This window comes from Coffea eugenioides, chromosome 3 (genome assembly GCF_003713205.1).
Source record: "Coffea eugenioides isolate CCC68of chromosome 3, Ceug_1.0, whole genome shotgun sequence".
Classification (NCBI taxonomy): domain Eukaryota; kingdom Viridiplantae; phylum Streptophyta; class Magnoliopsida; order Gentianales; family Rubiaceae; genus Coffea; species Coffea eugenioides.
The window spans coordinates 15,530,385-15,544,062 of NC_040037.1; the positions used below are offsets into that span (position 1 = coordinate 15,530,385).

The following is a 13,678-nucleotide window of genomic DNA, read 5'->3' on the forward strand; positions in this document are numbered from 1 at the left end:
ACGTTTCTACTTTCTAGGAAGAAGAACTGTAGCAGAGTCAATAGCCAGGTTAACTAGCTATCTTTTCTTTGTACTTGTATGAAGTCCGTTAAGAAAAGTGGCAATTCTCTGTTATTTGGACCAAATCCAAATAACTTTCAAACATTATTGTTTGGGCCCTTGGGAGGGCAAAGTGAATTTTTTGATCAATTTTTGGGGGGGCAAAACATAATAATAAATTTTTTTTTACTTAGAAATTTTTTTTTAACAATTGGGGGGGGCGGTTGCCCCCCTAGCCCCCCTTCTCTCCGCCCCTGGCTGCAAACACATTATACAGGCAATTCAAGTCCAATATAGTCTCGTTCACTTACAAATATCCCAAGTTACCAAACTTGGCCAGAAATTAAGAATCCCACAAAACCAACTTCAGTAATCCAATTCAACTGTCCTGATTCTTAAGTCAGCATGAATTTTCTTTATGTCTAAAATTTCCTTATTTTGGCATTGAAAACTGGAAAGAACTAAGATAGCAGAAGTTATTACCCTTTCAAGAATTGAAGTGGCTTCTTTTGTTGTACTCTTTTCCCTCTCCGCTAACAAAGAAAACATTTTTTCTTTCCAATCACCATATTGCCCATACTAACCCAAATAATGAAATTCAAAATTTTCAAAAACCCAGATGCAAATTCCATAAATAAATGCGAATGAAGTATGAAAATAACAAAACAGAAAATTAAAGAAAAACTTTCTACATAGGAGGGACGGGAAGAGAGGCCTTACTGATGGGGCAGGAGATAGGAAGCCGGAGTGGGAATGATTGAGGAGAGAAGAAGGGGCGTTGTAGTCAAAACGATGAATTCTGATCATTCATAGTAGAGTTCTGCTCTCAGGGCTTCAGCTCCTTCTTGGTTTTCAGTTTCACTCTCACTGCTTCTTCTGCTCCTCTGTGTTGTCCGAAGCTTTTCAGCAATTTTTATGAGTCTACAGGCCAGGGTATGTTTCATTTCCAGTATTTATCTCACCCCCCGGGCCCCCTTCAAATTTGGGTATAAACGAGTTTTTATAAGACAAGTTTTTTGTCAAGTTTGTCTGCTACAAGTTTTTTAAAAACTTTAGTTACAGTAATTTCAAAAATTTTTAAACTATACACTTCAAAATATTCAAAACAAACACACTTCAAAAATTTTTTTAAAAACTTCTACAGTAAGTTACAGTAAAGTTTTAGACAAATACCCAAAAAACTCACTTGCCAAACGGGGTCTAAAGTTTACTAAAAGCATACTACTGTTTAATTCTTAAATTTTTTAGCCAAGTTCTAACCCTAAAGAATTCCTTACTCAGCATTAGCATAAGCAGGGATGTTTTCGGTTTATTCTTCGCATGAAGCAATTTTATTTGTTTGGTTGAAGGTAGATTTTAAATCTTTAAAGGGCGGGAGAGGAGTGGTGGGAATAGGGGGATAGCAAATGAGTCAAATAAAAAACTCTTAAAATCTCCTGGGAAGAGGGATGGGTTGGAGGAAACTTCACTCATCTCTAGTAAATTCTTTTTCTATTTTTCGTAGTGCATATCTGAATGCACGACACGCGTTTTTATTTATTAACAAGGGTTAGGATTAGTCAAATTTAAAATAATCATGTTTCAGTCTATTAAATGAAAACATATGTTATACATCCAGTTATGTATTGTGAAAAATGGAGAGAGATTCCACTAAAGGGAAGTCAAATCTAGTACAAAGAAGGGAGTATAAATGAGATATTTTGAGTTCGAAACTTTCCACTTACATTTAAAAAATTCCTTAAAGTCACCCAATTGATAGGTTGCAATTTTTGTTATTAAATTTATGAATGTTTTCCCCTTGTTTTTAGTCAAATATTGCATTAATTGGTGGATTCTACTTATATTTAGTAATTGGTTATGGTTGTAGGGATCTAAAGTAAAAAGAAATTAAAAATGTAATTATTAATGGAACTTCTATTCAAATTAGCATGGACCCATCAAAGTCTAACTTTGTATATTTGGAAAGTTTGGAATTTGACACGTGGTCTCTAATTTTAAATTGAAGTCGCAATAATCAAACTTTTGACCAATAGATAGTCTTTCTATTTTTATTAGGGGGAAAATGGCCAATTTCGTCCCTATACTTTTTTATAGTGTCAATTCAGTTCCTATATAATTTTTTTGGCCAATTTGATACCTATACTTATTTTGCGGTACCAATTGAGGAACGCCGCAGTGGCTTCACCATGTAAATTCGATTAACCTATTAATTGAGCAACTAAGCAGGGGTATGTCGGGCACTTCACTGCTTCTTCATTTTTCACCTTTTCTTCTTCATCTTGCTTATCACCATCCACAGAAGCCATAGCCGGAGTAGCAGATCCGTCTCACTCCAACTCGAGGAAAGATGCAAGTGACGTACGCGAGACCAGGCTTTCAGTAGAGTCCTCAAATACACAAGAAGGAATGTCATTTTGATTATGTGGCTGGGAAACCGCCATTGAGCTAGACTGATTATTATATTCATGATTGACATTAGAACACTTCTCAGATGCATTTTGATCAACCATGGCCCTAGCTTCAAATTCAAGTCATTTTGCTTCATAGGCTCTTGAAGCTTCCTTTACAAATGACGTGCTCAGGGTATACATATAATATTAAGCTCATCTAATCAAGTTTTACATTTACAAACTCCTAAATACCCCACACGCGATTTATCGCAAGTATACGAATCGTGAGCGAGTATAGGGTATTAAGGGTCGATCCCACAAGGAAGATTGCAATTACCGGCACTACTATAGCTTCTCTATTATTTAGACTATCAGTGAATTATAACAAATTAAACCTACTGAAATTATACAAAATAACAAATGAAAGCTCCTTACGTTGTGGTATCCCTAACTACTCATGCAAGTGCTATATTTAGATCATTGAGTACTACTATCAAGGCTAGTTATGGTGTAATTTGCTTAAACATGTGAAACCTACTTTCGAAGTGAATCAACTATACTTATAACTAATCCATACATATTCTCATGGTTATGAAATTAGCTACAAGTTCATTTCTTCAGTGAAATTACATGAAATCAATCACTAAAGCCACATAGATGCACCTCTACTTTCGTGAGTGTACTCCCTATGTTTAGCACTTCTTGAACTAGTGATAAATCTCAACTTTCATTGCAGAAACAACACCTTAGATAATCACAATTAATGGTACCAGATTAATCATGATTTAAAGAGCCAAAGTGCTAAATAACTTGCTCAAATCATAGCAATCAAATAACCAAATAATAAACACTAACAATCATAGAAAGTTCAACCAAACTCAAGGCATAAACTTTAAAGATACATATTAAACACAAAATCCAGAACTTGTATATTAACCAAACTTAAGAATTTGATACAAAAGATAAAGAGTTGGAGAAGAGATAACCCATGTCACTTGAGTTTCAACTCCTCCATCTTCATCTTCATCTCCATATTCATCCTAATCTAGCCAAGACACAAGAATGGATGATCTATACCACTCTACACTAAGCTAAACTAACACTGACAGGTGCCGAACCTGTGCAATAATAATTACTTAAAAGTCCTAACTACCACCACAATTAATTATAGAGCAAATCCAAGTACTAGAGCAGGGACCCTAGGTGTGCAATGGGTTACTTGATTCACCCTGTTCCCGAAGAGTTTGTTTGATCCGATATACCAGATTTGTCTATACAAATATTAATTTTGCGTACAATGGCAAGTAGGGTCGATTCCACAGGGAGCGGGTAGGAAATTATTTCTTTCCAAACCAATAGAATAAATTGGGGGATTTTTAATGGGAGGCAAATAAAAAAAAATAAGAATAAAAATAAAGCAAACTAAGTTCGAAACTAATTCACAAAGCACAAGTTACTAAAAGTAGCAATTAATAAAATTCTACCCAAAGGATCAACTGCTCAGGTACGGTCCAATTAAATGATCATCGATGCAAAGATATTTCATCCATTCATCATTAGGTTGGTTATAGTGAGATGACAGTGAACTTTAGGGAATTCGCCGAACAGCTTCTGCATATGCACATTGGGTTCTCTTCGGGGTGCTCGATTCAATTTTCGGCAGTTTATGCTCGATGTTCGAGGGTGGGGCGCCGCGAGTTGTGGTCGGCCATGGAAGGTTTGTCGGGGGAGGTACGTGGTCCGTGGTTAGTGGCAGGGGATTTTAATGTTATTGCCAATATGCAAGAGCGTGTGGGGGGGTCCCCGGCTAATCACAGAAATATGGAGGAATTTAATGAGTCGACGGGAATTTGTGGCTTGTCCGAGGTGCCTTTTGATGGTGCTGCATTTACATGGACGAATGGTAGGGTGTGGCAATGCTTGGATAGGGCCTTGATGAATCGGGAGTGGGCGGATGGATTTGATCTCTCACATGTTTCACATTTGGCCAGGGGCCGCTCGGATCATGCACCTCTGCTGATCTGTTGTCAGAATGGGAGTCATCCCAAACGCTCTTTTAAATTCCTCAATGTTTGGAGGAGCCATCCTGGTTTTAACGAGGTGGTTCAGTGCAGTTGGGCGAAGCCGGTGGAGGGTGAGGGGATGGTGAGGTTCTACAATAAGTTGAAAGCGGTGAAGGTTGGTTTACAGGTCTGGAATGTCCAGGTCTATGGGAATGTTTTTGCCAAGGTAAAGGATGCCGAGGTCATTATGAAACAGCGTGAGGAGGAGTTTGATACGAGCCGAGATCCTGCAGCCAGGGCTTCCTTGGAGGAGGCAAAGGCGGTTTACGCAAGGAATTTGGCTGCGGAATGTGCGTATTGGAGACAGAAGGCGGGTATCAAATGGTTACAGGTTGGGGATGCTAATACTGCATACTTCCACTCGCGGTATCGGCAGCGTCGGAATTCCAATTTTGTGGCGCGCATTAAGGATACGGCAGGAGCATGGTTGGAGGATATTCAAGACATTCGAAGGTCAGCAGTGGAGTCCGTATCCTCCTTGTTTGCTTCTGAGCAACATGGGTGGCAGCCTCCAGAGATTCCCTTCACGCTTCCTCAGCTTTCGGCAGCGGATAATGGGATGGTCGCTGCACTTCCGGAGCTGGCAGAATTGCGAGAGGTGGTTTTTGGCCTGGAGGCGGATAGTGCACCGGGGCCGGATGGGTTTGGGGCAGGTTTTTATCAAGGGTGTTGGGAGATTATTAAGTCGGATTTGCTGGAGGCGGTGAAGGCATTTTTCCAGGGAATGGGCTTGCCTAGGAGCTTTACTAGCACCTCTATTGTTCTTCTGCCTAAGATTGCGGGTGCCATGTGCTGGAAAGATTTTAGACCAATCAGTTTGTGCAACACCTGCTCCAAAGTAATTTCAAAGCTGGTTGCTTGTCGGTTGGGGAGAGTACTCCCGACTTTAGTCTCACCGTGGCAAACAGGTTTTGTACCTGGACGGGGGATAACGGATAACATTCTGCTCACTCAAGAGTTGGTGATGGATTTAGATAGGCGCTTGCGTCATCCGAATATAATGCTAAAATTGGATATGGAGAAGGCTTATGATAGGATTGAGTGGCCCTTTCTGTTGTTTATGCTGAGGCAATTCGGTTTTCAGGAAAGGGTGGTGGATATGTTCTATAGGTTGGTGTCTAATAATTGGTTTTCGGTCTTGGTAAATGGTGAGGCTGCTGGTTTTTTCAAGTCGACGCGGGGTGTTCGGCAGAGGGACCCGGTGTCTCCCGGTCTTTTCGTGTTAGTAACTGAATTTTTGGGACGAGGCTTGCACCACTTGTTGCTCGGTCGGCCGGAAAGGTTCTTCGTGTCGGCCGGGTCTCAGGTGCCTTATCTTGCTTTTGCAGATGACATGCTTGTTTTTACAAGATGTTCTGAAGAATGCCTGAGTGTAATCAAGGATTTTTCTTGAGGGGTACCAGCAGGCATCAGGTCAGAAGGTGAATGTCAATAAGAGTGCCTTCTTCTTGGCGTCAGGAGCCTCTCTGGGGCAGGAGCAGATGGTAACGAGGGTCCTGGGTTTTCGTAGGGCGGGTTTCCCTTTTACGTATTTGGGTGCTCCTATTTATAAAGGGCGTCGGCTTAGTTTGTTGTTTGACGGCATAGTGGCTAAAATGCGGGCTCATCTTGGGCACTGGAGTACTAAGTTGCTCTCATTTGGGGGTAAGCTGGTTTTAGCGCGGCATGTTCTGGCTTCGTTGCCTATGTACTTGCTTCAGGTGCTGAATTCTCCAAAGGCGGTGCTCACACGCTTGGGTAATATTTGTAACTCCTTTTTGTGGGATCATAAGGGGGAGAAGCGGTTGCATTGGGCCTCATGGGAGAAGTTGTGTTTTCCTACTGATGAAGGGGGTTTGGGATTCAGATCTTTTAAGGACATGGCTAGGGCTTTTGCGGCTAAACTATGGTGGCGTTTTCGGAGTAGTGACTCCATTTGGGCGGAATTCATGCATGTAAAATACAGTACTGGTTGTCACCCGATGGAGGCCTCGTCTGCCCGCCCTTCACCTACTTGGAGACGCCTAGAGGCGATAAGGTTAGTGGTGGAGCCGAAGATTAGGTGGTGTATTGGGGAAGGTCTGGTGGACTTTTGGAAGGATAGATGGGCTTTTGATGAGCCTTTGGAGGTGGTGGTGGCTGGAGTAGAGCACCCGCATTTTCTTGTGTCGGAATTTATTACTAACGATGGATGGGATGAGATTCATCTTGCTCAGTGGGTGTCGGAGTCGGTTATCTCGGTGATCAAGGATATTCCCTTTGAGGTCTCTCAGAAAGATAGATTGGTGTGGACGCCTTCTCCATCGGGTCTTTTTACGGTGAAATCGGCATAGGAGGTGCTGCGCCAACGGAGGAGTCCCTCCTTGGTTGACTCACTCCTTTGGCAGCCAGCTTTGCCAGCAAAAATGGCGTTTTTAGCATGGCGTTTGGTCAGAAAATTTATTCCTTTGGATGTGGTGTTGAAATAGCGGGGGGTGTCGGTTCCTTCCAGGTGTGGGTGTTGTTATGGGGAGGAGGAGGATCTCTTGCATGTGTTTGTGACAGGCTCGATTGCGTCGCAAGTTTGGAAGCGAGTGTCTAGCCGTTTTGGGTTTCAGTTGCGGAATTGCACTACCATGGCTTCGGTTTTCATTGCTTGGTTTCTAACTTCAGATGCATCGGCGAAGAATCATATTAGGGTGATATTGCCAATTGTGGTGTGTTGGTTTATCTGGTTGGCTAGGAACCGGGAGCGTTTTCAAGGAGGGCGTTGGGAGGTCAACGGGATAATTCGAGATGTGGATAATTTTATAGACCAGTTGGGGAAGGCTAATAGGCTTCGTCGGTCCCAGTTCAGGGGTGATGCAGATTGTGAGTGGCTGCGGTTGGTCAGAGGTCATCCTAGGCGAAGGTCCCCATGTGCGATTGCCTGGAATAAGCCGCCCTGTGGAAAGTTAAAATTGAATTCGGACGCCAGTGTGATTCAAGGGAAGGCCACGGGTGGGGGGCTGCTGCGTGACTATCAGGGGAAGTTGATTTTTGCATTTTATAAGGAGTTTGGGGATCAGGGGGTGTTAGAGGCAGAGTGTATGGCGCTCCTGGTTGGGTTGCAGTTGTGTCATCAACGAGGGATGGTTCCTTCGTTGGTTGAGGTAGACTCCAAGGCGTTGGTTCAGTTGGTTGTCTCAGGGGCGGTTGCGAAGTGGCCATTATGTAATAATTTAAGGAAGGTTAGATGTCTTCTGGAGGGTTTTTCTGCTGCCATCTACCATGTTTTCCGGGAGGCCAATGTACCCGCAGATAGGCTTGCAGCGGTTGGGTTAATGGGTTCCCAGGTGTTTGATCAGGGTCACCATCTGCCGGCGATTGTTCGGTCTGCCATCTTATTGGATTCATGGGGAGTGCCAGAGGTGCGGTGGTTCAGTGAGGATGTTTAGGTTAGCAGCCTTTAGGTGGTCGGTTGGTCCCTCCGTCGTGTTTGGGTGTTGGTGTAGGAGAGTAGAGGCACAGATTGTCTTGGTATGCTCACTGTAAGGGAGTAAGTACTCCTTATTTTCTTTTCGCCTGATGTGGTTTAGTCTGGATTTGTTTGGGTTTTTTTACAATAATAAAAGGTAGACCAGAGAAAAATTTAAAAAAAAAAAAAAGGTTGGTTATAGTTATCAACAAGCTCTAACAACCAGTTCTTCCATACCTTTTCGACAGTCAAGGTACGACCATTGACTGCTTCTCTAAGCAGATAACAACTCTAGGTACGACCGTAGGAATTTAATTACCCAATTGCATTAAAGTTAGAAGAACCCAACCCTAACTAATAAACACGCTAAGAGGATTTATTTAAGTTAGATCTTACGTTTTCCCAACATAAAGCCAATTATGGTGGTTGTCACTAGGTATCAACTAAACGAACAATTACGGATTCAATTTAGTTAATGTGACAGTAGGCTATTAAATTAAATCAAATACCCGGCCGTTGATATTCAATTAATAAAATACCCATGAACAATTAAGCCAGGAAACGCACGAATAGCAGTAAATTGGAAGAAATAATGAAGATTCGATTAGATCTCACAGATATTATGGACCGCGCCCTCGCGTCAACCTTTTGGTAGAGGAGAAAATTAGCCGCTCCTCATCGCGTCAATCCCGCGTGATTTAATTGAGTTCATTCAATTAACTGCCGAAGGATTGGGAAGGTAATTATTTGAAGGAACAACCGAGGGGGCCCTGATTTCGCATTCGTTTTGGAGCCGCAATCTCAAAGCAGAGAGCCACGAAGAATTGTCACAGGCGGAAGGAACGAATTCAAGAGTCAGAGTCGCATAAAGCCAAAAACTACAGAAAAGAAGAAAGTTTCCAATGTCTGACCCAAAGCCGCAGAAGAAACAAAAGAAAAACGTCTAACCCCAAAAATTGCAAAAAGTAAAACTAAAGCTAAAAGAAGTGATCCCCCCGAATCTTGCTTTTTCCTTCTTTTTATATCCGCCGTCAGTAGTATTCCTCCCAGGAGGAGGCTTTTGCCAAAGGGGCGCTGATCCCACGCTTCAGGTTCACGTGGACCGAGGTCCGGCTTTTCGGTAACGTCTACCTTGTCTGGCGTGGCCACGCCCTGAAATGAAAGGTCTTCTGGAAATTTACCTCGAGATATCATTTTTAATGCTAACCACCTACAATTCACACAAATATAAAAAATGAGCGAAATTCCATTTCTTAGCACCATGAATAGCCAAAATTAGGACAATATGACAATGCAAAATGTGCCAAATAACTGTTCTATCAAATCCCCCCACACCTAGACAATACTTGCCCTCAAGCATTTCGGAGCTCAGAAGTGCAACCGAGAGAGCAAAGGTCATGCAATAAACTATACTAACACAAGCACCTCAGATCCCTGACCGTGTCGCCAAAATGAGAATGCACCGGACAGGTTGTAAGTCAAAGAAAATATATGAATACTAGGGACGCTCAAATCAACATCACGGAATGCCATTACCATAGGCTTGCACATTTATCGCATCTCCACCACTCAAAAGTGAACTAAATACATAAATCAAAGGACTTCGATAGGGTTGTAATGGGGTTCAGGTGAAAGGTGGGATAAGAAGGTAAAAATAGGGGATAATGAGTCAAGAGAATGTCTGAAACCCACCATATCAAACAAGGCAGTTTTCATTTGCTGTACACACTGTGCAAGTGTCGCGAATTTTTTTTTTCTCTTTTTTTTTTCTTTTTTAGACGGCTTGCAAGGCGTGGGCACGCCTTGTAGGCTGGAGTCTTCTGTTCACAAGCCTCTTTTTTTTTTCCGATCTCAGATATACAGGAACATCACCATACAGCATCTACTCTGAAACACTTGCGACCATAGATTTATTTGCCTTGTATAAGTAATGAATTTTAGACATCCCTTTACAACACAGGGGTGAACAAGAAAGTCTAAAGAGGTCTTGGGTGCTCACATAGATGACAACAACTCGACGGATACAAGCTCAAATTGGTTCACTATTGGAAGATAGGATGGGGGCTTGATTTTGAGACAGCTAAAGAGGGTTGAATCCTAAATGCCCTCTTCATTTTCAATGCATCTAGTTCAACAAAATATAGCCTTGACATGCATAAAATAGCAAATTCTAGAATGCCAATACCATGTGTGATACCCACTCAATCAAACAAAAATAAAGCAAATAAGAATAGTGTGCTCATACATGGCTCAAAAGCTCACAAGAGTTTCCAAGAATGGGTCAAGTCCCGTATACTCAATATCTAACAACACAGTCAAGGGAAGACAAAAATGCATAGCTAGTATAATTAACCACACACCCAAGCACTGTGATTGTAAAATTCATCATAGCAAACAAAAAGTCAACTAACTACCCCTCCTTTTCTTTTTTTCCTTTTTTTTTTTTGTAGAGAGAAATAATAGAAACCATCCCCCCCACACCTAAAACCTACATTGCCCCCAATGTAGCAAGGATAAATAAAGTGCAAAGAAAAATGGAGCAAAACTTCCCTGACTACTGGGACGGTGCAGCGAGAGCCTAAGGAGGCGGATGATGTGGTGGTCGGAATCCAATATGAGCATAGAAAGCCGCTTGATTCTCTGTCTGAATACGGGCGAATACCTGTAGTGCTCTAAGACGGTCCTCTAGTCCATCAACTCGCCCCCCTAGCGCATGGATAGACTCATGGAGAGAGTGATATTGGGACTCCCAAGCAGGGGGAGCATGATAGGAGGACGGACCCGCCTGATTCGGATGGGGTGGAGAGTCAGTGGAGGGTGCAGTTGGAGGCACCCGAGGTCGTGGCCCGCCCTCGCCAGGGGGCGTAAATGATAGGCATCCCCCACCTTGAAAATAATCCCCATCCGCTCCAAACTGCGCAAATCCAGAGGCTCAATTTCCCGAGCTAGAGCGAAGTTGTGCGGTTTGTCGAGGTCAAGCAAACCCAATCGATTGGCCAAGTGGGTAATGAGTGAGCCCACAATGATCGGTTTATTGCGCTTCTGGATGACTGTTTGCATTTGAGTGGCTACCCAACATCCAAAATTAACCGGAACATTGTTGTGCATGCACCAAAGGAAATAAAATTCTGCCTTGGTAAGAGTGCCGGAAGAATCTTTCCGCCCCGAGAAATTGATAGCCAGGAACCTGTGGATGACCTTTAAGACCGGATCCTTCAAATGAGAGGCCTTGGACTGACTTGGATTGTAAACTTGACGATCTGTGGACCACTCCCTCCAAATGTCAATGTAGTCAGTCGAAAACGGTCGGGTGTAGTCACACACACTGTTTATATATGCTCCGGAAGCAATGGTACCCTCACCAACAAACCCCAAAGTCAGATTAAACTCATTAATGGACATACCATACTGGATCCCTCTTAGTCGAAATTTAACAATCTCCGGCTCATCCAGAGTGATGAATTCATTGACGATGAACTCGAAAGTGGAGAAGAATTCACAACACAGCTCCTCAAACGTAGGGTAATCAATGGTCAGGTACTTCCCCCAACCTATTGCCGAGAACAACTGTTCAACTTCTCGCGCAATTTGCAAATGGTCCAGGGTTGGAGCATGGAAACACTTACAGGGGGCAAAAGGACGGTGGACCAAGTTATTGAACCGGTCCTGTTGCGGCCTTGTAAGGTTAGTGACCGGTTCCCCCCATTCCCCAGGAGACATAGTGCTCTTATTCAGACCCAAACGGGACCGAATGGGGGGTTGAACCGGTGCTCGCCTCTTACGAGGTTGGGACCCAAATGGCCCAGCAATTGTTGCCTGTTTCGGGGGCATTCGGATACCACAGGCAAGGTGTAAATCAGCCCAGAGACAGTTAATCAATTACCCAAAAGCAAACAGGGGACCACACTTAACAGTTAATATGCAACTACAGTCGTCTAATAGCAAAGAGGGAACACAATTACCTCAACAACCAACGACAAGTCAACAAACACAAGAATTCCCTACTGGCGTCACGTGGTAGACAACAATAAAGAAAACAGCACCAACACCTCAAAAATTGCACTAGCAGTCAATAATAGTCAATATCAAAAACACCAGAGCCCACAAATGTATCCCAAATCGATAATCAACAAAAGGCAGATATGATGTCTCCCACGTCCAGACAACAGTCAAATGGTCCCCCAACCAAAATCAACAGGTATGTCAACCCGACAGGAGGCAAAAATTCAGCAATTAAAAGTCCCAAATCGAAGTCATTAAGTCAACAAGAGAGGCAAATAGGGGTACCACTTTTACTCTTGGTCCACGCTGGAGAGGAAAATGGCGGAGAAAAGAGAGCTGGTGGCTGGTCGGGTGCGCGGGCTGAGCGTGGAACAGGCGCGGTGGTGGTACGCAGGCAGGGGGTCGCGCGCGAGGGCACGCGCTGAGGACTCGCACACAGGCAGCTAGTCGCACGCTTGGCTCACGGGCGGCCGTGCAGGAGGTAATCAGCGCGCTGCTGGGGCTGCTCGCGCGCTTGGCTGAGCGTGCCTGTTGCTGAGGAGAGCAGGGGTTGTGCTGCGCAGGTAGCTGGATCTGGGCGTAGGCGTACTGGGCTGTACAGGCGGGTGGTGGTACGACGCGAGATGGGGGCCGCGCGGCGCTGAAGAGAGCAGAGGCGCGCGACGGCGGCAACGGCGACGGCTTGACCAAAACAGGGAGAAGGAGTTGTTGCAGCGTAGCCAAAAGAAATTTGGAGGATAAAGGCCAAGACCGGTCAAAGAAGAAGGAAAAGTGGAAGAATTAGGGTCTTGGTCAATTTTTTTTTTTTTTGACTTTCGCTATCTGAAGGGTTGGAAGGCGTGGGCACGCCTTGGAGGACCTGGTCTTCTGACCATCGCATCCTAATGATACTCAAACGAATTTTTTGTCAAGGCGCGGGCACGCCTTGGAACACCTATTCTTCTGTCTATCACTACAAAAACAATCAAAACTGAAAAATAAAACTGAAAAATCGCGAAGTAATGAAGAATGATCACAACTAATACTGTAATCCTTGGGTTGCCTCCCAAGCAGCGCCTTTTTTTAATGTTTTTGGCTAGACATGGCCTTAATTGTTTAGACTTCACCACTTTGATTATCAAGGAATAGAACCTCCACTTGCTCACTATTAAACCCTTCATAATAAGGCTTTAGATGGTGACCATTGACTACGAACCTTTTCTCTGTCTTAAGACTTTGGATTTCCACTGCACCAAAATAAAAAATATTAGAAACAACAAATGGACCAATCCAACGGGAACGCAGCTTACCAGGAAAAAGCTCAAGTCTCGAGTGATAGAGTAGGACTTTTTGCCCTACGACAAATGACTTTCTTGAAACTTGTTGGTCATGAAAAATTTTGCTTTTCTCCTTATAAATTGCAGCGTTCTCATAAGCTTCATGCCTTAGCTCCTCCAACTCTTGCAATTGGAGCTTTCTCTGCCCTCCGGCCTCCATAAGGTCCATGTTACACTGTTTAAGCGCCCAGAACGCTCGGTGTTCAAATTCCACTGGGAGGTGACACGGCTTACCAAAGACTAACCTGTATGGGGACATCCCAATTGGTGTTTTGTATGCGGTGCGGTAAGCCCAGAGAGCATCTTCCAGCTTCAAGCTCTAGTCTTTCCTATCAGGCCGCACCATCTTCTCCAAGATTGACTTAACTTCCCTATTCGATACTTCGGCCTGACCGTTCGTCTGCGGATGATATGGAGTGGACACTTTATGGAGCACGCCATACTTACGAAACA

General features: G+C 43.6%; 2 protein-coding genes across 2 annotated transcripts; one reads left to right on the plus strand and one right to left on the minus strand.

Annotated features, from left to right (window-relative positions):
- The first annotated feature begins 7,086 nt into the window (after positions 1–7,086).
- On the plus strand, positions 7,087–7,887 carry LOC113766156. Its single transcript, XM_027310375.1, has one exon. It carries the CDS (start codon positions 7,087–7,089, stop codon positions 7,885–7,887), a length of 801 nt encoding a protein of 266 aa, XP_027166176.1.
- Positions 7,888–13,004: 5,117 nt separating this feature from the next.
- Positions 13,005–13,394, minus strand: LOC113766157. The gene is made up of 2 exons (XM_027310376.1): positions 13,199–13,394; positions 13,005–13,135 (listed from the first exon to the last, which is right to left on the minus strand). Exons 1-2 carry the CDS (start codon positions 13,392–13,394, stop codon positions 13,005–13,007), a joined length of 327 nt encoding a protein of 108 aa, XP_027166177.1.
- Between the last annotated feature and the right edge of the window lie 284 nt (positions 13,395–13,678).

What these genes read in the sequence shown, in the direction of transcription:
- LOC113766156 (XM_027310375.1), top strand. Translation starts at nt 7,087, where the DNA reads ATGGCTTCGGTTTTCATTGCTTGGTTTCTAACTTCAGATGCATCGGCG.
- LOC113766157 (XM_027310376.1), bottom strand. Translation starts at nt 13,394, where the DNA reads ATGGACCTTATGGAGGCCGGAGGGCAGAGAAAGCTCCAATTGCAAGAG. An exon ending in GAGACTTGAGCTTTTTCCTG is followed by an intron (nt 13,136 to 13,198) that starts GTAAGCTGCGTT and finishes ATTTTGGTGCAG; the next exon opens with TGGAAATCCAAAGTCTTAAG.